The 26,779-nt window shown below is 54.4% G+C and overlaps 1 protein-coding gene across 7 annotated transcripts in view; it reads right to left on the bottom strand.

Annotated features, from left to right (window-relative positions):
* ITPK1 (inositol-tetrakisphosphate 1-kinase) overlaps positions 1 to 26,779 on the bottom strand; it is a 178,579-nt gene that overhangs the window by 4,497 nt on the left and 147,303 nt on the right. For all 7 annotated transcript variants that reach the window (XM_032287582.1, XM_032287585.1, XM_032287586.1 and 4 more), the window contains 5 exons: positions 17,949 to 18,047; positions 17,540 to 17,580; positions 13,407 to 13,572; positions 7,234 to 7,301; positions 1,834 to 1,996 (listed from right to left, as the gene is read on the bottom strand). In XM_032287582.1, coding sequence (XP_032143473.1) covers positions 1,834 to 1,996; positions 7,234 to 7,301; positions 13,407 to 13,572; positions 17,540 to 17,580; positions 17,949 to 18,047 — 537 coding nt within the window. The remainder of the gene's footprint in view (positions 1 to 1,833; positions 1,997 to 7,233; positions 7,302 to 13,406; positions 13,573 to 17,539; positions 17,581 to 17,948; positions 18,048 to 26,779) is intronic.

Genomic DNA, 26,779 nt, shown 5'->3' with positions numbered 1-26,779 from the left:
AGTGCCCCACACTGGCTCACAAGGCCGTCCCTTGTCTGCACCCACAGACTGCGACCATCCACACATTTTGTTTTGGGGGCACTGGCCTTGCTCAGGTAAAGCTTCCCACCCCCTCCTATCTCCTCCCACCTTCCAGAACTTCCCTTCCAACAGGCCTCCCTGTGCCCCTGGCCCTTCAGCCACTGGTGCTGCCCCCTTTTCGTTCTGTCACTCAACACGCTCCGTGGTTTAGATCTCACACTTTGTTATCCTGAATACCCCTTGCGCCCTGGTTCCCTCACACCTGCACAGCAAAACCCCATGAAACCTCAGCTCTGGCTAAACCCGCGGTTCCCTCCCCACTGCACCCAAGGGCAATGGAGAAAAACATGATCGTCCCATGGGTCTGCCCTTCCGTTCAAGAGGACAGGCCTCATGGTGGCTGCTCCCCAACTCCCAGGGTGAGCTCCAATGTCCTCGGCTCACCACAAGCGCCTCCCCTGACTCTGTCCTCCACCCTTCCTGCCCCACAGCTGCACCTGCTGTAGCCACAGGGCTCCGCGGTGCCTCTCCTGGGACCTGCCTCTCTGCTCCAGTGTCGCCGCCTCACAGAGGAAGCCCCCCGACCGCCGGCTCTGTCCTTCACCTCCTCCCGACAGGGGAGGGCTCTTCCCAGAAGGGGCCTGGCAACGGAGATTACATGGCACCACCAGCATCTGGACCAGCTGGGACACACAGCAGCCTGGGTGACAGCAGCCCCGGGTAAGTGCTGACTGAATGACAGGAGGGTGTGCTCCTCGGAGCCTCGGCTTGCTGGCTGTGACCTGTGCTGCTGACTGCACCTGCGCATGCTCTCAGAGGAGCAGAAGTGACACACACAGAAAGTGCCCGGCCAGTGTGTGGAGCCACAGTCCTGCCTCACCCTCACGACAAATACCCCAGAGTCCCCACCTGCCAGGCACAGTCTCTGAAGGCAGGAAGCATTTCCTGAATGCTTCTGCACCGCAGCAGCTAACAAGGCTGGCTTCACCTCCACAGCAGGTGCTTAATAAGGGTCAGGATGGAGAAAGGAACGAGGGACCCCCATCTGGGGAATGGCAGGCACCCAGGCATCAAGCACGGCTCTACCTCTGAGTTGCTGTGGGAGGTGAACAAGCCACTGAGCCTTGGTGTTCCCAGGGTGAGGCACGCAGCCTGTTGACTGCATGGTGACATCACACCATTGTCCCTCATGCCCTGTGCTGGGCTCTGCTGCTCTGGTCCCCACAGGCCTCCTCGCTGAGAGCTGAGGGGCACACGGCAGAGCCTGGCTCAGTACCAGCAGGTTCCTAGGGCCCCAGTGGTACACACCATCGCCTAGGGCTCCTCCCCGGACCTGTGCCCAGTGCTGCAATTCTGGGCGGTTGAGGCAACCCGAGCTCAGGAATCTCTGGCCTGCTACCAAGGTGCTGTAGGGCCTGGACAGCTTCCTCCTCTCTAGGGCCTCAGTTTTCCAATATGTAAACTTCAGGGGGCTGTAATCCCTTCAAGGTCCTTCCTGCCCCTAAAATTGTGGAGGGCTTGGGGAAGGGGCTGATCTGCTGATGGCGCAGGGTGGAGAGAGGAGGTGAGGGACACATGTGCTGTGGCCACTGAGCCTGGCACCCCCAGGTGGACGTGGGATCTCCCCCTCCTCACACACCCTGTGAGCCCATCGCACAGGTGCTGTTGAGGCTTTTTAGGGCTGCACCTCCCAAACCCTGCAGTGAGGGAGGAAGCCGGCTTTTGGGCCTCGGTCACCTCGCCTCGCCTGCCTGGTCACCTGAGGACAGTCTCTGGAGACCGGCCAGTGGAGGTGGCCCGGCCGCCACTCACCTGGGAAGGCATTGATGTCGATGACGGCGTGCTGCCCCGTCTGGTTGTTGATGATGATGTCGATGCCGAAGAGCGACACGCCCAGCGCCTGCCGCAGGGCCCGGGAGAGCTCCCGGATGACCTCGTCACTTGGCCGCTCGAACACGCCCTCGATCTTGTCCAGCTGCAACATACACAAGGAAGTCAGGCTGTGGGCCGAGGGGCTGCAATGCTGCACTGCACAGAAAGAGCCCACGCCAGGCGCCACGAGGCCAGACAGACCCACTGGTGAGCACAGGCGGCCACTGGCCAGGTCTTGTCCTCCGAGGGCTGGCAGGCACCGGGTGTGTGAGGCTCGTTACCTCCTGTGGGCTCATCACAGCCTGGAAGGCCAGTGCCAGCACTGCACGCTACACACAGGGAAACCGAAGCTCAGAGAGGGTCCGGGCTGGTCCAAGGTCACACAGCTCAAAAACGCAGGGCAGAATTCGGACCCACAATTTTCAGCCTCTAAAACCAAAGCGTTTTAACAGGGAGGAAGGAGATGTGGAGTGTGCCGGGGACCTGGGAAGACATGGTGCAGAGCACGGAAGCTGGATCTTGAAGGCAGGAGGATGTGGGCCCCTGGGAGGGGTGGGAGGAGAAGAGAGGCCCCAGGGAGGACACAGGGGAGGCAAAGATGCAGAGGCCAGTAGCTGCAGGAGATGGCTAGGAGCAGCCAGGGTGCAGCGCCGGGGCAGAAGTGAGGCATTCTAATCTGACCCCTGCTTGCCCATCATCACAGAGAGCCCCAAGGCGGTGAGGGTGAGGGCGAGGGCGAGGGCTCTGGGGCCTGGCAGGCCAGCACAAGAAGTGCTACTTCCAAATGAACTCATACCCCAAACAATGCGGGATCCCCAAAGCTGCTCTGCTGCCTCCTGGGGTCCAAGTTCAACTTTCCTCAAAGCTTCCATGCACTAGTCAGGCCACCCTGCTCAGGTCTCCCTCCCAGCCCTGCACCCCCCCATGCCACTCATGTCCTGTGCTGGTCGCAGCTGGCCTGGGACAGGCACACACATCGCCATGGGCTCAGCCTGCCCCCAGCCAGGGCCTCCAGGGTAGTGGGGAAGGATTCTGGAGTCACAGAGACGTGGGTTCCAAACTTGGCAGTGACTTCCAGCTCTGTGGACTCAGGAAAAAGCAACTGACCTCTCTGTGGGGTTTGCTCTTCTGTAAAAGAGGACCTACAAGGCCTCATCTCAGACTTTGTTGATAAGGTGGAGACAGTACGTGCCTGGCTGGGAGGAGATTCCTCTGAATTCCAGGGCAGGAACTACATTCTGTCTCCTCTAAATCAGCCAAGGGAGGGCTGACACAGGGTGTTCAATAAAATACTGAAGTTCTGGGGGTTGTGGACTAAGGGGCCAAAGGGAAAGGAGTGGCTAATCCATGAAAGACAAAAGTGGAGCTGGGTTCAAAAGCTGGACATGGACTAACCACCTGACCCGGCAGCTCTGCTCCAGGGTACACCTCCCAGAGCTGAAAGCGTATACTCAGATGGATGCTGTCCACCCACGCTCACCACGGGGTTATCTACAACAGCGGAAGGGTGGGAACTACCCCAGTGTGAATCAGCAGATGAAGGCACAAACACTGGTCTTATCCACATGATGGAATATTGCTTAGCCATGAAAAGGAGCGAACTTCTGACAGACGCCACCATGCGGAGGAACGCTGAAAACATCATGCTGAGTGAAGGAACCCAGACACAAAAGGTCATATACTGTGTAATTCCATGTCTACAGAATATCTAGAACAAGTATCAGCAATCAGCTCAGTGGCTGCCAGGACCAAGACGTGGAGGGAATGGGCAGGCAGTGTCAGCGGGCACAGAGTTCTCTTCTCGGTGACGAAAATGTGTTGGAACCAGATAGAGGTGACGACTGGACAACAGCTGTGAATGTTCTCATCACCACTGAATTATTCGCTTTAAAAATGGTTAATCTTATGTATGTGAATTTACCTCAATTTTATTTAGAAACAACGTTTCACTCTGACACTCAGCCTGGAATGCAGTGGTGTAATCACGGCTCACTGCACACTCGAACTCCTGAAGTGATCCTCCTGCCTCAGCCTCTGGAGTAGCTGGGAATGCAGGCATGTGCCACCATGCCTGGCTAATTTTATTTATTTTTTGTAGAGACAGGGTCTCATTATGTTGCCCAGGCTGGTCTCAAACTCCTGGTCTCAAGTAATCCTCCCTCCTTGGCCTCCCAAAATGCTGGGATTACAGGTATGAGCACTGTGCCTGGCCCACCTGAATTTAAAAAAAGAAAAAAAAAAGTGAAAGCAGGCCAGCAGGGCCGGGGACAGAGCCCTGGTCACCAAGAAAAATGGCCCTTACCCAAGCACAGGGGCCTGGGAATGCCCAGCGAGGGACGTGGTAAGCAGGGACCCACACCCGGGCACCACCCATGCCCTGAGGCCTACACCAGCGCATCTCCCACCCTGGCTCTGCAGGACAGGCAGCCCCCCTGCTCACATCGCAGGCCTTGGCGTCTTGTCTGGAAAAAATCTTTTCTAGGGGACAGGAGTGGCCTGGCTGTAAGAGGCACTCATCCCTTAGCACTTTTTTTTTTCCCTTTTGAGGCAGGGCCTTGCTCTGTTGCCCAGGCTACAGTGCAATGGCAAGATCACAACTCACTGCACCTTCGACCTTCCAGGTTCAAATGATCCCCCCACCTCAGCGGCTTGAGTAGCTGAAACTAATGTTTGTATTGTTTTGGTAGGGATTATCTCACCATGCTTCCCAGGCTGGTCTCAAACTCCTGGGCTCAAGTGATCTGCCTGCCCCAGTGTTGGGATTCAGACATGAGCCACCGCGCCCGGCCATTGAGTACTTTTCTGAGCCTCCTGGGTCACTCTTGCCAGTGGGGGCCAAAGGCTAAGCCCAGTGGGGCGGCTTGGCCACTCGCCCTGCAGCCCAGGGTCCTCACCGAATCAGAGAGACCCTGGTGGACACCTTGACGCTCCCCATTCTCCACTGTGTACCCAAGCCACAACAGAAACCTTCTGGGCCTTGTTTTCTTGCCCCAGTAAATGGGGAAATAGAGTATCTCTGCTGTGAGATTGTGGTGCTGGTGAGAGGGGCTGCTGCCTTGGACTCACAGCACAGGGCCGGCGGCAAGGGAGCTCAGCTGCTGCACTGCCACACGGCCCGTGGCACGCCGTTTACAAAAATGCTCTCAGCTCGGCTACGGAATCTCAGAAATCCTTCCCAAGTTGTCTATTTTCCCAAAACCAAATAGCCATCCTAGGACAAGATCAAGGCATGGAAATCCTGCCTGGGGCCCTAGAGCAAGTGATCTGATCGATGCCTTTCTGGAAAGCAAGGAGGGGACAGAGGAGCTGGGAAGGCGTTCCTGGATCCCCAGCGGGCCTCAGCACCCGGCCGCCGAGACCATGCTTGTACCGCACACCTGGCACTGTGCTGGGTGCTTCTCACCCAGGAACTTCCTGGACCCCGAAACCCTTTGAGAACAGGAAGAAGAAACCAAGGCTCAGAGAGGTGACACGACTGGCCTTAGCTTAGGCCAGACCCCAGGCAGTCCCGTCAGAGTCTGTGCTCTTAACTAAGAGCCTAGACTGAATTTCGGAAAGCAAAAGGTGTGTGGGGGCCTGCAGGTTAGGTGTGACTGGGCCCATCCTCAGGGGCATCCTGCCACGGAGGGAGGAGGTGCTTTAAGGCCAGAGCAGGGCTTCCTGCAAGAGACTCCCAGGGAGGCCAAGGCGGGACTGGAGGAGCCCCAAGTGGGCAGGGGCAGGGTGTTGAGCAGTACTTGTGTTCCCGCACCTGGGAAGAGAGCTGGCTGGGTCAGGCCAGCCTGCGGGTGTCTAGGAGGGCTGACGTCCCAGTGCAAAAGGTGGTGCTAACCGCATTTCCCTTTTCTATTTTTAGAAGTCGTCAGTCCTGGCAGATTCCTGACTAGCAGCCATGCGCTGCAGGGAAGGAGGTAGCTGCAGACCTCAGAGGCGAAGGGAAGGACCCTGAAGTGTTTCTAGGCTGACCCTTCCCGTTTACAGATGAGACTGAGGCTGAGGTCGACAAGTGACAATCCAAAACAGTGACTTCCGGATGGTACCTCTGCCATCACGGCTGCTGGCCCTGCCCGTGAGAGGACACTCCGTCTGCAAATGCTGACTGCCCTCTGTCACACGGGCTGCCGAGGCCCCCAGAGCAAGACCATGCACAGAAGAAGCCCTATGATTCTGAAGCTTAGAAGAAAACCATCTCTTGCACGGAACATCTTACAATATGCTCAGCCAGGCACTGAGGCTCTGTTTAAAACCTGTTCCCAAAGCCTGACATGTTCCCAAGGGACTTTTGTCAACATCTTGAGGGACAGTGATGTTCCCTCCAGGTCCTGCCCACGCCTGTGCTCTGTCTAATCCTCAGCACACAGCTGGCTCCTCAGAGGACCCAGACACAAACCACAGACAGACAGGCCGCCTGGGTTCTGGGGCAGCCCCCAGGGACACAAGCACTGTGGCTGCAGTGGAGGCTGGCTTGTTGGAGAGGCTAGTCCAGGACAGGGAGGAGGACACCAGCAAAGCCCCCCAGAAGAGGAGGGCGCATGCATCCTCAGAAGAGCAGGTGCCCTGGCAGAGGGCTCTGAGTTTAGGGAAGTGGCCACTGGATTGCTGGACTTCGGGGAAACAGCAGAGGATGGCCTTTTCTAAATTCCCCAGAGGCAAGTGCTCAGGAATCACTGGTGAGGTCAGAAATCCTAAATTCCTAGAAGATCCAACTTTGGAATCAGACAGATCTGGGGTCCAATCCCAGCCCTGCACCCTGTGAACAGCCTTGTGAATATGAAAAGGTCACTAAGCCTCTCTGATGCCAGGAAGCCTGGCTGCGACCTGCACTGCAGGGCACCTGGGCTGACACTGGGCACAGTGACAGTCACTGAACGCCGGCCAGGACACCCGCTACCCACAGTGCTGGAGGCAAGGGTGATGCTCCTGCCAACCTTGGGACCACTGCAGGACAAAGAACTGAGATGGTGCTGCCTCCACAGCATTTTCAAAGACCAAGAACAAGGCAGAGTAGAGAGCAGTTTTCAAATTCCTCACACTGGGAGAAGGGTTGGCACACCTTCCATGTGAGCAGCTTGTGGCGAGTGGTCCCTCTCTGCAAGCCCAGCGTGCCCTTCACCTTTCCCTGTGCTGGGTCAGGGTGCAATGGCTGCCAGCACGCAGGCCCGAGGCCAGCAGAAGAGCAGGGGTCTCTGGAACCTCCCAGGGTCCCTGGCACAGAGGCAAAGGTGCTTCCCACCCTACCCTGCTACAAAGCTCTGCCAAGGACCCCATGGCCACAGCAGCCCACACCCAGGCCCGGGGGAGGGTGGTTTCAGGCCAGGCCACCCCAGCGGAGGGACCCACCTCCGTCAGGACTGATGACGACTCCGGCTTTGACACGTTGTGGCTGTTGAAGAAGATGGACTCGCGGTCTGAAAAAGCAACAGGAAGGAACTGCGTCAGAACCTCAAATGCAGGGACCACACTGCCGCCACCCAACACCAGGGGGCAGCACCACACCAGGCACGCACCATGCGGCCCTGGGCTCTGCTGGGCACCAGCCCCAGGTATGGACATATGCCCCATCAGGGCCTCTGATTCACCCTCTGCTCTCACATAAAAGTGACCGACATAATGAGCTGACCTCTGCTACTGTCTCACAGCATCACATCGGGTTTCCCCTGAGGCCCTGTTCCCAAAGTTTCCTGTCACCATACAGGAACTGGGGGAGAGGGGATGCGTGGGACCGTTAAACACCTGAATATCATGGCCAGAGAGGGCCCACAGTACAGCGGTCTCTCAGAGCTCCCAGCCCACTCGACTCTCTTTTGGGGGAACACGCTAGAGAGACAGGGACAGGCTGCCACGGGCACGTGAGCACTCAAAATACAAAGGGTTCTGCTGGTTTTCAACGACGTAGAGAAAAAACAGGAAATCAGAGAACGTAGGCTTCCACAGAATCCATCCAAGAAAGCACGCAGCACAATTTCTCTTTGGCACCGGAAGCTGGCACAGAGAGCTGAAGTACCCTCACCCCATACGTCTGGCTCCCGTCTGGCTCCCACCTGCCTCCCACAGCACCCGGCCCACACAGGCCCTCTGGGGACCCGCAGAGACAGCCCACTCCCATGAATACTGAAAGTACAAGTAGATCCCACAGTAGAAACATCTTTGGCAAGTAAACCAAAGTCACTTGGGGGCAACGTCAGGTCGGTGGGTCAGAAACACTGGCAGGCACTGGGAAGCATGGGCACACAAATGCAAGAACTGCAGAACCATGAGCCTCAGGCTGAGTTCTGGAAAAGGCTGTCTGTCCCCATCCCATGACCTCCCCGAGGATGGCACAGGACTGTCTGTCCTGGGCCACCAGCCCCAGCTGCCCCTCCTTGACTCCTTGCAGGGAGAGGCATTGTGGTTCCCGCCCCCAGGATGCAATGTACATCCCTGGGACCCAGGCGCCTTCATGCAAGGATAGGAGGGCACCGGCCGAGGGCTGCTGTGTGCAGGGGCCAGGCCAACGGGGAGCCTGCTCTGGCTGCCAGCGACCCCTCCAGCTCCAAGACTCTATAGCGCCATAACAATCATGCATGAGGGAGTGATTCGGGCAGAATCTAAGCAGGCAGGCGCTGAGGTGTACCTGGCGTCCTTCCCGCTAGCGGGGCACAGAGGCCCCTGGCTGCCCTTGTGTGCCCAACAGTCCTCCTGCCACTCTGAACAGAGCCAGTCCAGATAGGGGGCACAAAAGATGGTCCTGGGGAGGAGCCTGGGGAAATGAACACCCTGCAGGACATGTGTCATGTAGCCCCCATGATCTCTACTCCCAAGGCACCGGCAGCCAAGAGGGTGCCTGTGGGGATGGCATAAGCCCCACGGGCCTGAGGCTGGAGCAGGCTCGAGTAGCCAGGAGGGGAACACTGCCCACCTTCTCACCCTGTAGCCCAGCATGGCTCAGGCCTGAGCTCAGGGCACTTTCCCACATATTTCCCTGCAGATCCCCAACAGCAGCTGCTGAGCAGCAGAGCAGGCCAGGGGGAGGAAGGGCCACCATGTGCAGGTGAACACAGCAAAGATCAGGGAGGCTGGCAAGTCTGCAGGAGCCGCAAGGAGAACCCGGGCTGAACGGATGCTGGGAAGGGCTGGAGCTGGGCATGCAGAGGGGCCAGCCAGTGTCTGCAGACTGGGACAGCCCATGCAACTCAACAGCTTCTTCTGGCAGCAAGAGCAACAGATCAGGCCATTTCAAGAGGGTCCCTTTTCTCCTCCTGGCTAACTCTATTTTTATTTTCTTCAGACAGAGTCTCACTCTGTCACCCAGGCCGGAGTGCAATGACCCGATCTCAGCTCACTGCAACCTCCGCCTCCTAGGTTCAAGCAATTCTCCTGCCTCGGCCTCCTGAGTAGCTGGGATTACAGGTACCTGCCACCATGCCTGGCTAATTTTTTGTATTTTCAGTAGAGATGGGGTTTCACCATGTTGGTCAGGCTCGTCTTGAACTCCTGACCTCAGGTGATCCACCCGCCTCGGCCTCCCAACGTGCTGGGGATACAGGCATGAGCCACCATGTCCAGTCCTCCTGGCGAATTCTGACCTGGGTGCTCTGGCCACTAGCCCATTTGGCAGGGCAGTGAGAGATGCCCTGGGCTCACTGCCTCTCCACGCGCAGTCTGAGCAGGGGTCGGAGGAGTGGGAGCAGCCTCTGGCAGCCACCAGTCACCCAGAGACAATGGGAAGCATCAGGCAAAGAGACTTGGTGCCCAGCTCCAACACAGCTGGCTCCTCTAACACCCCAGAGCAGGGTGCTGTTCCTGGCATGCAGTGGCAAGCCCTTGCTCTTGGGAGCACCCTGGATTTTGGGTGCCCTGGGCAGTCTGTTCCTGGACTAGCCCAACAGCACCGGCAGAGAACTACCGCCAACGCTCTACAGGGAAGGAGCGCCACGAAAGGAAAAATGCGTGTTTTGCTTCTCAATTTATGGATTCAAAAAATAGGTTTAAAAGAACAATAAATGATAAGATTAGCCCCCAAATATCCCAGCAACTCAGCAGCACAGCCATGAGCAAGGGCCACACTGCTTTTAGCCTTATTTGCTTCATCTCGTATCTCTCTCGGGGGCGAGGGGAATGGGAAGAATGTGTCCCCATGCTACAGATGGTGACCCAAGTCACCTTCCAGTTGCCATATGAGTGCCACCTCTGCAGAGGGACCACCTGAGCTGCCCTTTCCAAGTGGCTCTCCTCCCCCAGTGGCATCCCAGGACGCACCCTCTTTGCCTTGGGACCCCTCATCTCAGGCCACAGTTGGCCCTTCTACTGTTTCTCTCCTTGTGTGCAGTTTCTCCCACTAGAACACAGGCTTATGAGGGCAGGAAGCTGGGTGCCTATCTAGTCCCTGAATGGACTCCCAGCAGCTCAAGCAGGGCTGGGCACATGGCAGGTTTGATAAATGCTGTATCACTGACTCTTAAGAGGCTCTGGAGTGGAGCTCAGCAGCCTACAGACGGTAGCCCGGCCACCTGCGCTTATAAATGGTTTCATTGGAACACAGCCGTGCCTCATTCACGTCTACAGCTGCTTGTGTACTACAAAAGCAGCATCAAATAGTTGTGATGGAGCTGGAACTGTTTATGATTTGGCCTTTTGCAAAAAAAAAAGAAGTCTGCTGCCTCCTGCTCTACATGGTAAGAGGTACCACTCATACATGCCTAAGAGAAACGAGGTCCAGGCGGAGACGAGAATGGAGGGAACCTGCATAAAGCTGGGAGCCCATGCTGCATCCTCAGGATAAAGATGAGTGAGACATAAACCCACTACACAGAAAGGGGGAGCAAAGAGACCCCCCCATCTCTTCCCTGGCACAGGGTAGAGGGAGAGCAACATCTCTCCATGAATGCCCTGCATGGGCAGAGAACACAAATGTTCCTAGTGGCTGGCACAAGACACAACCCGACTTTAGTTCCTGCCAAAGCCTCTGCACGGGTGCCACTGGCTGTAAGGCACACTGGATTTGAGACGTCAACACGTAAGAAAGAAAAGTGCAGCTGAGAAGCAAAAGAGACTAGACTGGCAGGTGTAGAGTGAAGATGCGTGTGCTTGTCTCTATCCTAGGTCCAGAAACATCCCACTCAAGGGGCTGCCATCCCTGCGTGGCCATGGGAAGCTGGGGGACCTGTCATTTGACAAAGGAAGCTGGAAAGCTGGGATGGGGGCTGGAAAGAGGCCAGAGCCCCAAATCCCCTTTCCAACTGGTCCAGCTTAAAGGGCTGCTGTTGCATTATATTTCTTATCCAGAAAGAGAACATACATGTAAAAACCACAGAACCCATGTTAGTTCCCTGGCACAGTGCCCTGGAGACAGGACACAGTATCAGCTTTGGCGATGGAGAGACACACTAACAGTTAATCAGTTCACATGAACATAATAAACAGTTCTCCTTCAGCTCCATGTGTTTCTCTATTTGGGCTTAGTCTGCTTTTTTTTTTTCTAAGAGGCAGAGTCCTGCTCTGTCACCCAGGCTGGAGTGCAGTGGTGCGACCACAGCTCACTGCAACCTTAAACTCCTGGGCTCAAGCAATCCTCCTGCCTCAGCCTCCTGAGTAGCTGGGACTGCAGGTGCACGCCACCATGCCCAGCTAATTTTGAATGTTTTTTTTCTGTAGAGATGGTTTGTCTGTGCTGCCCAGACTGGTCTCAAAGTCCTGGCCTCAAGCAATCTTCCCACCTGGGCCTCTCAAAGAACTGGGACTACAGGCATGAGCTACCAGGTAGTCTGGTCTCCTGGTCTGCATTTTATGGCAAACTGGCAACCTAGAAATGGCCAGACGAGAAGACGCACAGGCAAGGAGTCCTGTCCTCACAGATACAGGACAGGAGCCCACTCTGCCACTAATGGTTCCCAGTGAAGAGACAGCAACTTGCCCAGCATTTTGCAACCAGGAGGAAAAAGGAGACAACAAAAAATCTAAAAAACCTAACCACACTTCTGTAAATTTCTTTTAGAGTAAATTTCTTTTGGGGATGCAGTGACTCGGGTAAAAACAGAAAGGAGTAACTCCTCTTAATTTATTTTCCATAGACTTAAAGCATTATTTTTTTCAAAATCAGGGAATAAAGAGCATTTTTTAAAATGTCAGCCTCTTCTAGCCCATCACCTGGAGGAATATCTTTTGGTGGTATACAGCCATATACAAAAATACACTTCCAGCATTTGGCTCCCACCCAGTGGGCGGGGGCTGGGGCCAGGATGTCCCAAACCCTGAAAATACAGCCTTGAGTCCGGGAGCCACAGGCATGGCTGGGAAGGCCGCCTGCCCTCAGGGGGAAAAGGAACACCTGCATGTTTCCAAAGCCTCCGCTCTCTGTGTTGTGTCAATGGAAAGAGAAGAGGCATCTGGGGGAAGAACGGCTGAGAGGGGCGACCGCAGCAGCTGCGCCTCCTCCATGAGGAGTTGGACACCCGCCAGGAGGCATGGATGGCCACAGGCAGTCCCTGGAGGAGGACGCCAACAGGACTCATCTGTCAGCTCAGGTGGAGGTGAAGCAGCTGGTGTCTGAACCCTTCTGATGAATGTGGGTCCCCCTTGCTGGAAGAAAACTGCATCTTATTTGAACAAACCACAGCGGGGCAGTGAGTGTTCTCCAAGGGGTCCTCCTGGAAAGCCACACTTATTCCAAGACACTGCCACTCTTCCAGAGGTGTCCAGAATGTGCCTTCAAGATGCCTTCGGAAGCTACTAGAACATTCTTTCAAGCAGCTCCACTGCCAGCAAATCTTTAACTCAGTGTCCATTTTTAAAATGGCTGGGGCTGGAGAGGGCAGTGAGCGGCTGGCGGAAGGAAGGTCCCTCAGCGCAGCAGGTCTGCGGGCTGCTCCCTGGAAAGCTGCCTCCCAGGCCCACTGACAACAGCACCAGGCAGAGAGTGCCCTACATGACACCCACATGACCCCTAGACCACCATCCACTGACTCAAAACCCGCTCACTGGCACGGTGGGAGTCCTGCACCCAAGAAGACCTGTGACCCAGCGGCTGCTGCTTCTAACAGAGCCTGACTCACCCTGGCAGCTACACAGTCAATGGGCAACTCGGTCTTAGGTTCCCCCAGGGGGAAAAAGAGACCCAAGGTAAAGACGGCTCAGCAGGAGACGGCAGGCAGCACCCGCCCTCACTTCCCTGGAGGCCAATCCATGCCACGCCGGTCACACCTAGCCCAGCATGTTCCTCTGTGAATCTCATTACAGTGTGGGTCCCGAAGAAGTGTCCTGGGGACAGAACACTTCCGGATGCTTCTTGGAGTCTGTGGTGGTTCAGGTGGATGGGTTCCCCACAGTGACGCAGGGAACAGGGACATTTTATTAGTTCCCCAAGACTTCTTTATCTCTCCACTGTACACAGCTCTTTTCACCTTCAGAGCGCCTCTCCATCCCACCAGAAAGAACACGGGGTGGCGGGGACAGTGCCGAAGGACAGACAGCTGCTGCCACATCCCGGCGGGGCCCTGGCGTCTCGCTCAGCCCGAGATGGCGAGAGGAGCGGTTACCTGATGTGCCTGCGGAGAAGTTCTTGAGCGAGGGCCTCTGAACCACGGTGTAGGACTCGCCCACTACAAACACCTTGTACAGGACGGCGTTGTGGTTGATGAAATTCTGGACCACGCAGGGTGGCTGGATGGCGTTCAGGCCCTCCTGGTTGAACACGATAGCCATCTGGGAAGACGAGGGGTCAAAGGCTCTGTCAGAATCTACCACCCTCTCAGCCCCTGACCTGTCCAGCACACCGTCACCAAGGTCCATCCCTGGTCCCGGGGCTTGAGGACTCCCCGAGAGGAACCTCAAGCCAGGGTGAGTGGAGAGGGACCTGCAAAGAACACCTGGGGATGCACTGCGGGGCTGGAGATCTTGCCTCCACGGGGCCTGCCAAGTGTGATCGAGCTGACTGTGCGCTGCATGACTTCTGTGAGTGTGGAGCCACTAGTCACACTGTGGTCCAGGGAAGGGGACTCTTGTGGCTGTGTGCTGCTCAACCCTCTGACCTCCTAAAGGATCCTCCACAAAGACCCGGGAGGAGGGGGAAGGAAGCAGATGACTCGGGCGCAGGAGTCAGGAGGCCTTGGGCCAAAGCCTGTCTGAGGACAACGGCTGCCTCTTGTCGAGCAGTTGTGACAAGCGAGGCCCTGTTCTGAGCATGTACACAAGATACCTAGTGTCCCCCTCATGATGCGCCTCTGAGGTGAGCATACAACCTCTCCCTCTCACAAATGAGGACGATCAGGCGCTGAGAAGTTCAGTGACTGTGGAGAGTGAGCAAGCCCAGGATGGAATAGGGTCTGCACAGCACTCAGCCTCGCCCCTACACACCGAGCCGCACGACAATCCGCAGACAACAGGCCTGTGTGCTCCTGGTCCTTGACTCCTCTGGGGACAAAGGTCCCTGACAGGAGGATCTGGTAGGGGCTGAGGTAGGGAGTGCAGGGGGCAGCTGCCAAAAACCTCGCAGCCACGGCCGGCACAGGCTCTGCTCAGGGCCTGCTCTAAAGACGGAGGGGTGGACATAGGCCCAGCCGATCCAGCTGCCGGTGCCGGGGTCACGGCTAATCCCTCATCCCGCAGGGCCCCAGGAAGGAGCCACCAGACGCCTGGGGCTGGTGAGCAGGGATAATGGGCCCTGGACAGCTGGCTGCCTCCCCAGCTGACACCCCTCATGTCAGCTGTCACGGAGCGCCGGCCCTACGTGCCTGGAGCCCAGCTGGGCAGGACAGACGTGGAAATGCAGGCCACATGGGGAAAACAAAAAGTGTGTGTCTGTGCTGGGAGCACCGGGGGACGGCGAATGTCTCCTCAGCCTTCTGACAAGAATAAAGGACAGGAAAAACACAAGCAGCTCTGGAGTCAGGCAGGGGCTGAGTCCCTGCTCGGCACTTGCTGTGTGGGCCCAGGCTGGGCCCCACCCTGCTTAAGCACCACTGTCGCCTTTGTAAAATCATGGGTGGTTCTAGGGGTGCTTTGAGCTTTTGGCTGTTATAGCTGGAAAAAAAAAAAAAAAAAAGACAGATTCTACTGTGGAGCAAAATGAGTACCCTCACACTGCCTCAAAAACAAAACAAAAACCCAAATGGTTCTGTGAACATAAAATGAAGACAGAGTGGTTTGGTAGAACTGGCCTCGGTCTGGGTTCACTCTGGGGCTGGGAGATTCAGAGGCAGGGAGTAGGCGGGCTGGGATGCAGACGAGGACCCCCGATCAGAAGCACCAGCTGCCTACAGTCAGCCACGCATGGTGCTACCCTCCACCCCCGCTGCACTCGGCTTCCCCGGGTACCCCTGGAATCTGTGAGGAGCTTGTCCACCTCTACCCATCTTATGGATGGTATCCACCCCAGAGGGCACATCCCTGTGATGCCAACATGCTCCGTCTGCACACAAGAGCCCACTAGGGGTCTCTGAGTGCATGGGACGTGGCGGCACACATTGCTGGCAGTGGACCCAGAGTGCCTGCTGGGGATTGGGGGGAGGGGTCCCCATGGGAACATCCTGGAGCCAGATGGCTAGAATGAGGGGTGATATATAGCTTCCCCTGAGTGTGCTGACCCCATACTTGAGGACTCAGAGTCCCGAGGCCCATCACGGGCATCTTGAGAGGGGCTCGCCTGGATCCATAACCCTCATCCCCTTCAGCAAGTACCCAGCAGGCTCCAGGGAAGCTGGTTCCCACAGCTTATCCAACAGTCCACCAGGGCAGACCCTGGGCAGCCCAGGCATGGACCCCTCATCCTTCACAGAAGCCACTACGTCTCAGTCACAGATGTGGATGGATACTCTGGGTGGCTGGGTAATTTGCCAAAGTCACACAAACAGCAACACACAGCACCAGAATTGGTCCCAGGTCTGTGAGATTTCCCCAGCTCGGCCCCTCAGGCCTCAAGTGACTCACAAAAGCAGCTCCCTCGCCCAGGGCTGCCTGGTTCTGAGTTAGGCTGATCTAATCACACTAATGACTGCGCTAGTGCTTCCATCAGATAACACCCAAGCAACTGACACACAAAGGAACCATCGGGTGGTGAAAAGGGGCGGGTGGAAGGCGGGCAGGCAGGTACTGGGGCTGGGGGGGCCTGGGGGCTGGCGCTGCTGCTCTTGAGCCTTCCTACTTCACCCCTGGCCTGGCACATCCTGAAGGGTGCCCTGTGCCCCCCACCACCGGGCACAGAGTCCAGGCAGGCTGCGGCCGGGGGTGGGGGCACCCACAGGAAGACTCCATGAGGGCTCCTGATTTCAGAAGACAACTGACAACGGGACGACGAGCTGTCTCCACACTCCTTCCCATGACGGCACACTCCGTGCTACACCGACAGTGTCTACTGACGTTTCCCCGTAACTGTAGGCCAGTGATAAAGAGCAGAATGCAACCCAGGGAAGCTTCATGCTGCTGAGTCTTCCCTTTTAGTTGTGAGCTCTGGGGGGCATTTCTGGTAGTGGGGCTTTCCAGGGACAGGCCGTCTCCAGGGAGCCCACTCCGGTCAGATAGCTGTTGCCCAGCGCACCCCCACGTGTGCCCAGTGGGGAGACCCAGGCAGGGCTATACCCAGGGCAAAGGCAAGGCCCCAGGCATGACTCCCGAGGGTGGAGGGGGCTCCGGACCCAGGAAAGTTCCTGCATGACCGTCTGCTCTTCTTGCCCCTGGAGTCCTCACAGGCTCCTTGGCTGTCTCTAGGGACAGGACTCACATCCGACACATCTGTCCCCTTGTCCCCGTGGTCCTCAAGGGGTCAGGAACATCCATAGAGTGAATAAAAGAATGAATCAAAGCATGCCACAGGGCTTGATTCCAAGCAGCCCCCTTTTCCTCCCCAGCCCATCTCAATTCAGTAGCATGGCAGACCCCTGTGGCAGTGACAGAGCCTTCTCAGAGCTAACAGCCCTCAGGTGGGCCGAGCCTAGTGCCAGGCCCTCGAGGAAATGACACTGATGGCCCAAAGGACAGATATCCCTACAGGGCTGGCTGGGCTGGGGCATGACCTGCGCAAGCTCCACTATGGACTGAACATGTGGCCCAGAATTCATACACGGAAGCCCGTGCCCCACTGTGGTGGTATCTGGAGATGGGGCCTTTGGGAAGCCTTGAGGGCGGGGCCCTCATGATGGGATTAGTGCCCCTATCAGAAGAAATCAGACAGCTTGCTCTTGCTTTCTGCCCCTCCTCATTCACACACAGAAGAGGCTGTGTGAGGACACAAAGGTGGCCATCTGCAAGCTAGGAAGAGGGCCCTCATCAGAAACTGACCCTGCTGGCACCTTGACCTGGGACTTTCACCTCCAGAGCTGTGAGAAAATAAATGTGGCTAAGCCACCCAGTGCATGGGGCTTTGTTATGGCTGTCAGAGCTAAGACAGGCTCCATGGAGGACAGGTGGGTCCCCAGCACAGGCTCCTGCGTTGGGGACAGGACAGGCCTTGGGGTGAGGGCATGGACAGTGTATGAAGCCACAGCACTCCTGTTCGATTCCTCTGGAGTCCAGGGAAGGGAGGGAGGCTGTCTACAAGGAGCCGGGACTAACAGCAGGGCAGGAGCAGTGGCAGTGAGGAATTTGGCACACAGAATTTGCCAAGGTCGCCATGAGACACGGTGAGCTGAAGGGATGGGGGTCCGGGTGACAGACAGTCATATCTTCTTCCACTTACCTCGTGAGAGTTGGTGCCGTGAGCCACTCTGGTTTTGCAAACTATGGGTTGGGGAGAGAAAAGCAGAGAGAAATTAGTGAGGACATTCATCCACAAGGCAGGGGGACGTGGCATGTCTAGAAAAGAACTCTAGCTGAGACACAGACTCTGGACACCTGGTATCTGCACTCGGGGTAATGTGGGTAGGCACCCCCGGCCAGGCAGGAGAGCATGTTGCCCTGTGTCCTGCATCAGGACCCATTTCTATGGTGTGGGTGGAGGTGAGACCCAGGGCCACGCCCTCATCCATCCTCGGGTGAGCTTAAACCGAGAGCAGACTGTAAACTCCGCCCTGCTCCCCCTCCCCCCAACCCATGCTGGCCCGCAGCCTGCACTGCCTGCCCTTGGGTGGAGCTGCAGTGGTACGCACTGAACGGGAAGGCCAGGCCGTTCTTCTCCAGCAGCCGCACGGTGTCATCCCCACGCAGGCTGGTGAGCTCCATGAAGGGCGGTGAGCAGATCCTGTCATCTAGGGCAGAGGGGGAGGCCTGGTCAGCACAGGTCCTGGGCAGCCGCCCCAGGTGCACATCCTGTGACAGCCCACCCCACCCCAGGGGCCACCTTCGGTGCCCCTGAGCTCCTGGACCTGACCGTCCCCAAACTCTGCAGTCCTGTGTGCTCATGTGTGTGAACTACACCCACAGCATACCCTGGCGTTACACTAACAACACTTCTGTCATTACAAAACTTGCGTATGGTCACTGTGTAAAATCCAAAGAGCACAGAAAAGTCAAAAATGTGCATATTCATAGACGGTACAACTAGTACTCCCACCACAGTGGCCTTTGGGTCACGCAGACACTTATACACAGAGAGCTTTGCAAAGAGGATATTGTTTTGTAACCTGAATCCTCACTTAATAAACCATGACCGTTTTTCTGGTTCAATAAAGATTTTCCCACCATGTGATACACTGGCTTAATAATAATCGCAGTGACAGTATAGCTGTTAGCACATGTCTAGCGCTGTGCTGAGGGTTTTGCAGGCAACACCTCTACAGTTTGCAAAATAATCCCATGAAGAGGAAACTGGGGTCAGAGAGATTAAAGAACTAGCCTGTGGTGACACAACAGTTCCCACATGGACACCGCCTGACCCCCTCACCTGCCAACTACTTAACATAATGGAGGGCATCTCGCGGTGCCCCAGAGGTGGCCTCCCGGCACGCTCACTGCATCTCTGCTGCACGCTCCAGCCCAGGCAGAGGCTTGTCCCTCTGCCGATGCCTCCTCACCCTTCACAGCTTGGCGTTCCTGGGCCCCTCCCCAGGCCTGCCCAGTGGATTCTAAGGGTGAGCTCAACTTTCTAAAATGCTCGAAAGCTGACCCGTTCTGTTCATCTTGGCTTGTGCCTGGCAGCGAGCAGGGGTAAACAGATTTTTGTGGGATAACAGAATGTATTTGGAATCTCTCTGCTGATGATGAAATTACTGGTTTGTTATTATTGTTTCTTGTCATTGTCCCCCTTCCCTGATAAGACCACAGACTCCCCAGGAGGTGGGACCACCCTGTACTTCAGGGCACAGGGGCCAGGAAAGGCTGAGCATTAGTAGGGCAGGGGCAGTCTGCCACCCACAGGCTTGGAAACCAAACCAAAAGTAAACAGAGCAAAGCGGCCTGTCTCCAGCTTCTAGCTACTTGGCTGGCTAGGAGGTCAGTACATTAAATCAAGGTAGATCCAGCCTCATTTATCTCATAAAAACAAATGCCAAGAATTACACAGCGTATATAAAAGTGCTTTTATCTCCCTCCTCAACCTCATTCCCATCCCCCTACTCCCATCCTCACAGTCTAAACTCCAAACAGGCGAAGGATTTGTGGGGTGGCAGTTTCTCTGGAGCACTGGGAGGGTGGTCTGCAGCCAGTGTTTCCCCAGCCCCTGGCTGACAGTGACTTGCAGGCCGTCTGCACAGAGGCCCGTTCAACCCGCAGTGGACCCTGACAGTGTCCAGAAACAGAGGCCCCAAGGTCACACAGCAGTCACCAGCAGAGCCAGGACAAGGAGCCAGGTTCACCTGGCAGCCCAGGAGAGGAGAAGTTAGGAAAGTCAGGGTAGGGAGGGAGGGGAGCCGGGGCTCAGCTGAAAACCATTTTCCAAACAAGGCCCCAGGCAGGGTGCGAATACTGTGAGCACTGGCAGGCTCTCCACGGCTATCAAGGGAGGAAGCAGTCTGTGCAAAAGGCTCCTTGCTGCAAACACACAGCTCCTACAACCCAGCTCCAAAGGATATGGTGCTCAGGCCTGAACAAGCTGGAGGGTTCTGCCATGGGCAGGTTTCGGGCAGGCACTGGCTCACCAGCCTGGGCTCCACCCTTGGCCTCTCCTCCCACAGGAAGATTTGGAGGCTGCTGGGGTCAAAGAGGCCACCTCCTCTAAGAGGTTCCAGACTCCCTCTGGCCCCCAGAGTTTTTAGAGCAGGTGAATCAGCTTGGCTTTCAGATTTCAATGCCCTCCTCAACTGTCCATCCCCAACTCGGCCCAGCCAAGCTTTTACATAATGTCACTAGTGACCAGCAGTCAATGTCTCAATAAACTGCATCTGTTCCATGCCAGACACTGTTCCACATAGTTACACAGTAACTCATTTACCCCCCTAAGAACCCCGCAAGGAAGCACTCCTGTCCCCTGAGAATTTTACAGATGAGGAAACTAAGGCACAGAGGTGGCACTTCCTGCATAAGAGTTCCACAGTGAGCCAGTGGTACATACCCGGACCATCTGACTCCCAGGCCCCTGCTGTTGACCATGGTCTTCCTCACAGAAAATGTGCCTGCTGAGCTCCCTGGCTCAAGGGGTTCCTAGCAGTGTGCTACTGTGCTCTGTGGCAAACCTCAAAATAATAGCAGCATCAACTAAGGCAATACAGCATATTAATAAAGGATAAAAACCACAGGATCATCTCAATGGGTGCAGAAAAAGCATTTGACAAAATCTAACACCCTTTCATGACAAAAACACTCCACAAACTAGGAACATAAGGAAGCTTCCTCAACCTTCTAGAAAAACCCAGTCTTCCCCATGAAAGACCAGACACTTCCCCTAAGATCAGGAACAAGATAAGGAGGTCTGCTCTGGCCACTTATATTTAACACTATACTGGAGGTTCTAGCCGTGGCCATTAGGCAAGAAAAATGAAACAGAAGGCACCCAGAGTGCAAGGAAAGAATTGAAACCATCTCTATTTGCAGATAATAGGATCCTGTATATAGAAAATCCCAAGGAATGCACATATAAAAAAACCCTCCAAAACCATTAGCGCTAATACATGAGTTTAGCAAGGCTGCAGGATACAAGATCAATATATGAAAAGCAACTGTACTTTTTAAATTAAAAAAAATTATATATATATATGTATTTTAGACAGGGTCTCACTCTGTTGCCAGGCTAGAGTGCGGTGGCACAATTACGGCTCACTGCAGCCTCAACCTCCCAGGCTCAAGGGATCCTCCCCGCTCAGCCCTCTAAGTAACTGGGACTACAGGCGTGCATCACCATGCCCAAGTAATTGGTAGTGATGGGGTCTCACTGTGTTGCCCAGGCTTGTCTCAAACTCCTGGGCTCAAGTGATCTTCCCTCCTCAGCCTCGAAAACACAAATCGAAACCACAACAAGACACCACTTTACACCTACCAATATAACTATAATAAAAGAGATAGACAATAAGAAGTGTCGTTGAGGGTACAGGAAAGTTCAAACCCTCATACAGTACTGGGATTACAGGTGTAAGCTACCATGCCTGGACTCAATTGTATTTCTATACCCCAGCAGTGAACAATCCAAATGAGAAGCTAAGAGAACAATTCCATTTATAAAAGCATCAAAACAAAATAAACAAATAAGCGTAAGACTTAAACACTGAAAACTACAAAATATCATTGAAAGAAATTAAAGAAGACTTCAATAAATGGAAAGACACATAATGTTCTTTAACAGGAGATTTAATATTGTTAAGTTGGCACTACACACAAATTGATCTACAGACTCAATGTGATAGCCATCAAAACTGTAGCTTTTACTTTGCAGGAAATGACAAGCTGATCCTAAAATTCAGCTTGAAATATGAAAATGCAAGAGACTCAGAACCACTAAAATATCTGGGAAAAGAAAGAGTTGGAAGACTCATACTTCCTCATTGTAAAACTTGCTACAAAGCTAGAGACAATGTGGTACCGGCATAAGGACAGACATAAAGATCAATCAAATAGATAGAGAATCTGGAAATAAACTTGTGCATCTATGCTCAACTGATTTTCTACAAGGGTGCCAAGACAATTCAAGGGGTGGAAAGAATATTCGTTTTAACAAATGGCGCTAGGACAACTGAATACTCACATGCAAAAGAATGAAGATGAAACCCTACTTCACATCATATAAAATTAATTCAAAATTCATGGTGATTATGAGAGCTAAAACTACAAAACTCTTAGAAGAAAACACAGATGTGAACCTTCATGACTGTGCATTAGGCAATGGCTTCTTAGCTAGGACACTATCTAAGCAAAAGCAGCCCAGGGAAAAATGGAATAAATTGGGCATCATCGAAATTTAAAATTTTTTGCTTCAAAGAGTACTACAAAAAAATGCATCCTCAGAAAATGGGATGAAGAAAAAAAAAAAAAAGAAAATGCAAAGACAACCCAGAGAATGGGGGGAAATATTTGCAAATCATGAGAAGGATCTAGTATTCCAAATATATAAAACACTATTTAAAGAACTAAACAATAAAAAGATATCTCTATTTAAAAATGAGCAAAGGATGTGAATAGAAGGTTCTCAAAATAAGATATATAAATGGCCAATAAGCACATTATTAGCCATTGGGGAAATGCAAATCAAAGCCACAATGAGACACCTTTACACCTACCAAGATAACTATAATAAAAGAGATAGACAATAAGAAGTGTTGTTGAGGGTATGGGAAAGTTCAAACCCTCATACGTTGCTGGTGGGAACAGAGAAATGGTGCAGCTACTTGGGAAACAGTCTGGTGGTTTTTCAAACAATTAAACAGAGTGGCCATATGATCCAGCAACTCCACTTCTTACATCCAAGAGAATGGAAATGTAAGTCCACATAAGATCCTATGAATGGTTCACAGCAGCATTACTCATCAGTCCAAAAGGGGAAACGATCCAGAAGCCTATCAACTGCAGAAGAAATAAACAAAATGTGGTCTACCCGTAGAGTGGAATATTATTCAGCCATGAAAAAGAACAAAGTATTGAGGCAAGCTACAACATGGAGGAACCCTGAAAACACTGTGCTAAGTGGAAGAAGCCAGGCACAAAAGACCACATATTGTAGGATCCCATTTGCCTGAAACGTCCAAAACAGGCAAATCCATAGAGACAAAAAAAGAGATCAATGGTTAACAAGAGCTGGAGAAGGAAGGAGCTGGGAGTGACTGCACATGGGTACACTTCTTCGGGGGTGATGAAAATGTTCTAGAGTTAGTGGTGATGGTTGCACAATTTTGTGAATATAATCAAAACTACAGAACTAGATGTATACTTTAAAAAGGTAAATTTGGCTGGGTGCAGTGGCTCATGCTTGTAATCCCAGCACTTTGGGAGGCCAAGGCAAGCAGATCACCTGAAGTCAGGAGTTTGAGAACAGCCTGGCCAATATGGTGAAACCCCATCTCTACTAAAAATACAAAAATTAGCTGGGTGTGGTGGTGGGTGCCTGTAATCCCAGCTACTCGGGAGGCTGAGGTAGGAGAATCCTTTGAATCTGGGAGGCGGAGGTTGCAGTGAGCCAAGATTGCACCACTGCACTCTAGCCTGGGTGATAGAGCAAGACTCTGTCTCAGAAAAAATAAAAAGTAAATTTATGATACATAAATTATATCAATAAGTTAAGGGGGAAAACCCTAGTAGCAGTAGCCGTCATCCAGAGCGCTTGCTCTCTGCAGGACACTGGGTAAGTAAGGGCTTCACAGCCACGGGCTCCTCCAGTCCTCCCAGCACACACATAGAGTCTTGTTTCCCATCCCCACTGGGTCCAAGGTGAAGTCAGAGAAGGAACAAGGGGAGCCCATCTTCCTCCGGAGATGTCTGGAGTCCAGATGAAATGCAACAAGACATTTCCAAAGAATGGGCCACATCCAGCATTAGGCCAGACACCCCCACCCTTCTGAAATCCCAGGCTCTGGCGCATAAGACAGCAGCCTAAGTGGTAGCCGGAATTGGGTGGGCCAGGAAAGCAGGGAGGTCTGCATGATCATTCCTGTTCATTCATCCCAGTCTAGGGCTTGCTGACCACACCCTGAGGGGCAGACACACCGGCTGCCCGGACCACTCCTGCTCTGGGGTGGGGTGGGGCTCAACTGAGACTTGCCCAGCCACACCGCTAGGACGGGCTTGTATTCCAAGCTCGGGCACCAGCCTTCGCTGAAGGCAGTCTTGAGCCCACAGAGCACATCATGGGAAGGACCCTGTCTCTCATTGGCCACAGACTGTTCCGCATCCCGAGCTGCCCCGGCTGGGATGCTGGGCATGACGGGCTGCGATGTCTGCACTGCTTCAGTCAGTTTCTGGTAGCCACAAGCATCCCGACATGCCCATGAAGTCACAGTAAGTAAGAAATGTAGTACTATTGTTCTTATTTTGGTGCCAATAACCGTTCACCAACAGAGCTTACATTCTAGTAGAAGGGACCCAAACAAAAATCCAGAGAGAAGTGAAACGTATAGCTGGCTGGAGCTGGCAGGGAAACGTTAAGCCGAAAATGCAGGTGCCGGGGATGTCGGCAGAGGTGGGGTATGTGATTTGAACAACATGGTGAGGGGCACCTTGCAAAAACTGGGGGTTTGGGGGAGCACATCTTGGGGAGGTACCATCCAGGCAGGGGGAACAGCCAGAGCAAAGGCCCAATCTGCTACTCTTAGGATGCACGAACTGGACCCAGCCAGAGAACACTACGGCTGAGCGGGAGGCTGGGAAGGAACCAGGCCCAGCTGTCCTCACTGGTGGGTGGCGCTCAGGTGCACCCCCACCATCTCGGTACCAGCAGACAAGCCAGCTCTGCCTGCCTGAGGGACAGCGACAGCAGGGGTTCCTCCCTCTCAATCACGGGAAGCTCGCAGTGGCAGTGGCGGCACCAGCAGCTCTTCTCCCAGAATAGAGACAGAATGAAGACTCGGGAAGCCAGAGCGGGGAGCCCAGGAGGCTATTTCTGGTTCCCTGAAAAAGGCAACTGTCGCTTATTTCTCTATCATCCTTATTTTTGGATGGGAGGTGGAAAGAGGCTTTCTTTGATTGGATGGTGGGTTGTGTTCTTTTGAGAGCTAATATCAGCCCCTGGGAAACGGAAATGCTCCCGTCTTCTCTCTCTGCCTCTCCAAATCAGACACCATGAAGCGGGAGGCAAGGGGAGAGGGGGAAGTCCCAACCATAGGCTTCCACGAGTCCAGAGAGGGGAGGGGAATAGTTCACACAAGTGGCCAGCAGAGCCAGGACAAGGCGGGCCTGCCGAGTCACACCTTACTACCCATCCACTCCACCAGGTACTCATCCAACTGGTAGCAGCAGCTATAGAACTTACAAGAAAATGGAAGTTCAGTGACAAACAGGCGGATCCAAGAGGACAACAAGGGTGGAGGAAGGAGGAAATGAGCCCCTGAAGGTGCAGTTTGAAGCCAGCCGGCCTGACACCGGACCTGGGCAAACTTCCACTAGCTGAGACCTTGGACACATGACTTAACTCAGCTGAGCCTTGCTTTCCTTGTCTGTAAAACGGGAGTGATGCTTCCCTAGAGAGCCACTGGGAGGCTGGCACATGACAGGCTCCCAGCGGGAAATGTCCTCAGGGATGCAGGCAGGTGTTGAATAGCGGCTACTGGTCCACATCGCAGGGCACGCCTGCACGTGGGAGACCCCGGCATGTGTGCCTCCAACACCACGCCGACACCGGCTCTCAGAGCTGGGCTCAGTCCTGCTTCTTGGGCCACTCCCCATTCCCAGGGGCCCATATTGTATGGCAGGAAACTGGGGCAAGAGGGGCCCCATTGTGTTGCTTGTAGAGCAGGGCACTGGGGACAGGGTGAGCAGGATCTAAGTTCTCTCAGCATCTTTTGAAAGCAGGGGTTGGAGTGAAACCCACGCCCGTTCTTCTCAGGCCCTGGAGCCCTTGCACATGCAGCCGTCTCAGTCCTGAATGCCCTTTCTTTCCCCTCCCCGCACCAACCCGTGGCCTGGGAGACCCCTGCTTGTCCTCCATCATGCGACAGGCACCCTTTTCCTGCCCACCTGGCAGGAGCCTCCACCTTGCTGTGCCAGCCAAGGGCCCCAGGCTGCTCATCTTGGCCAACTAATGATGCATCCACCTCTGCCACCTGACTGGGCACCGCTGCAGGGTCTGCAGAGGACCTGAGCTGTCTGGCTTTGTATCATAGCTCCATCTCATACCAGCTATATGGCGCTGGCCAAGAAACTGTGCCTGGCAATGCCTCAGTTTCTTCGCTGTAAAATGAGGACAAGAACAGCAACTGATTCAGAGGGTTGTTGCCCCTCCCCTACTCAGTGTTGTGGTCCTGTTGCCCTCACTCAGAGGTGGCCAGCATCCAGCAGGTGCTGAAGACGGACCTCATATGTTTAAACCCTGACACTAGCCGGTGTGCATGAAAAACTCACGGTACTATTGTCATTGGGGAGGGTCCAGGAAGCAGGTCAAATATCAGTAACACAGGAAGGAATGGGGGCACCTAGCACTGAGGCCATAACACCCACGGCCAAGGAAGCCAGGAAAGACTGCCGGGAGGAAGCCGTCATGGCAGAGAACAGTCCAGGAAGCAAAATGAGGGCCAGCCCAGTTGCTCTGACTGAGACCACCAATGCTCCAATCTTTCTCTTTATCTGTAAACAAGGCCAGTGATGCCACCCACATCCCAGGGTGGATGCAGGGATGCGGTGAGGCCCGCCCACGAGGGGCACTTGGAATGACTGAGAATCGGATTATCCAGCCCTGTTCCCAAGCATGCCCACCTCCCCAGGGTGCCTGGTACCCACCAGCACAGTGGCTCCAGCCTGTTCTGGCCTGCCCTCCTGGGACATGTATAGAACAAGGGATGTGGTCCAGCACCATGGCCTCTTCCCAGCTCCTGGAATCAATGTTCCTGAAGCCTCTTAATCCAGGAAGCCCCTCGCTGGTCCCCTGACTCCATGATAACCTTCTCCCCACACACGCTCCTCTGCCCATAAA

The sequence above is a fragment of the Sapajus apella genome, unplaced genomic scaffold, assembly GCF_009761245.1.
Source record: "Sapajus apella isolate SASKATOON/1434 unplaced genomic scaffold, GSC_monkey_1.0 scaffold20, whole genome shotgun sequence".
In the NCBI taxonomy this organism is placed as follows: Eukaryota; Metazoa; Chordata; class Mammalia; order Primates; family Cebidae; genus Sapajus; species Sapajus apella.
Note: the sequence above shows the minus strand (reverse complement) of the source record. Positions and strands in the feature narration are given on the sequence as shown.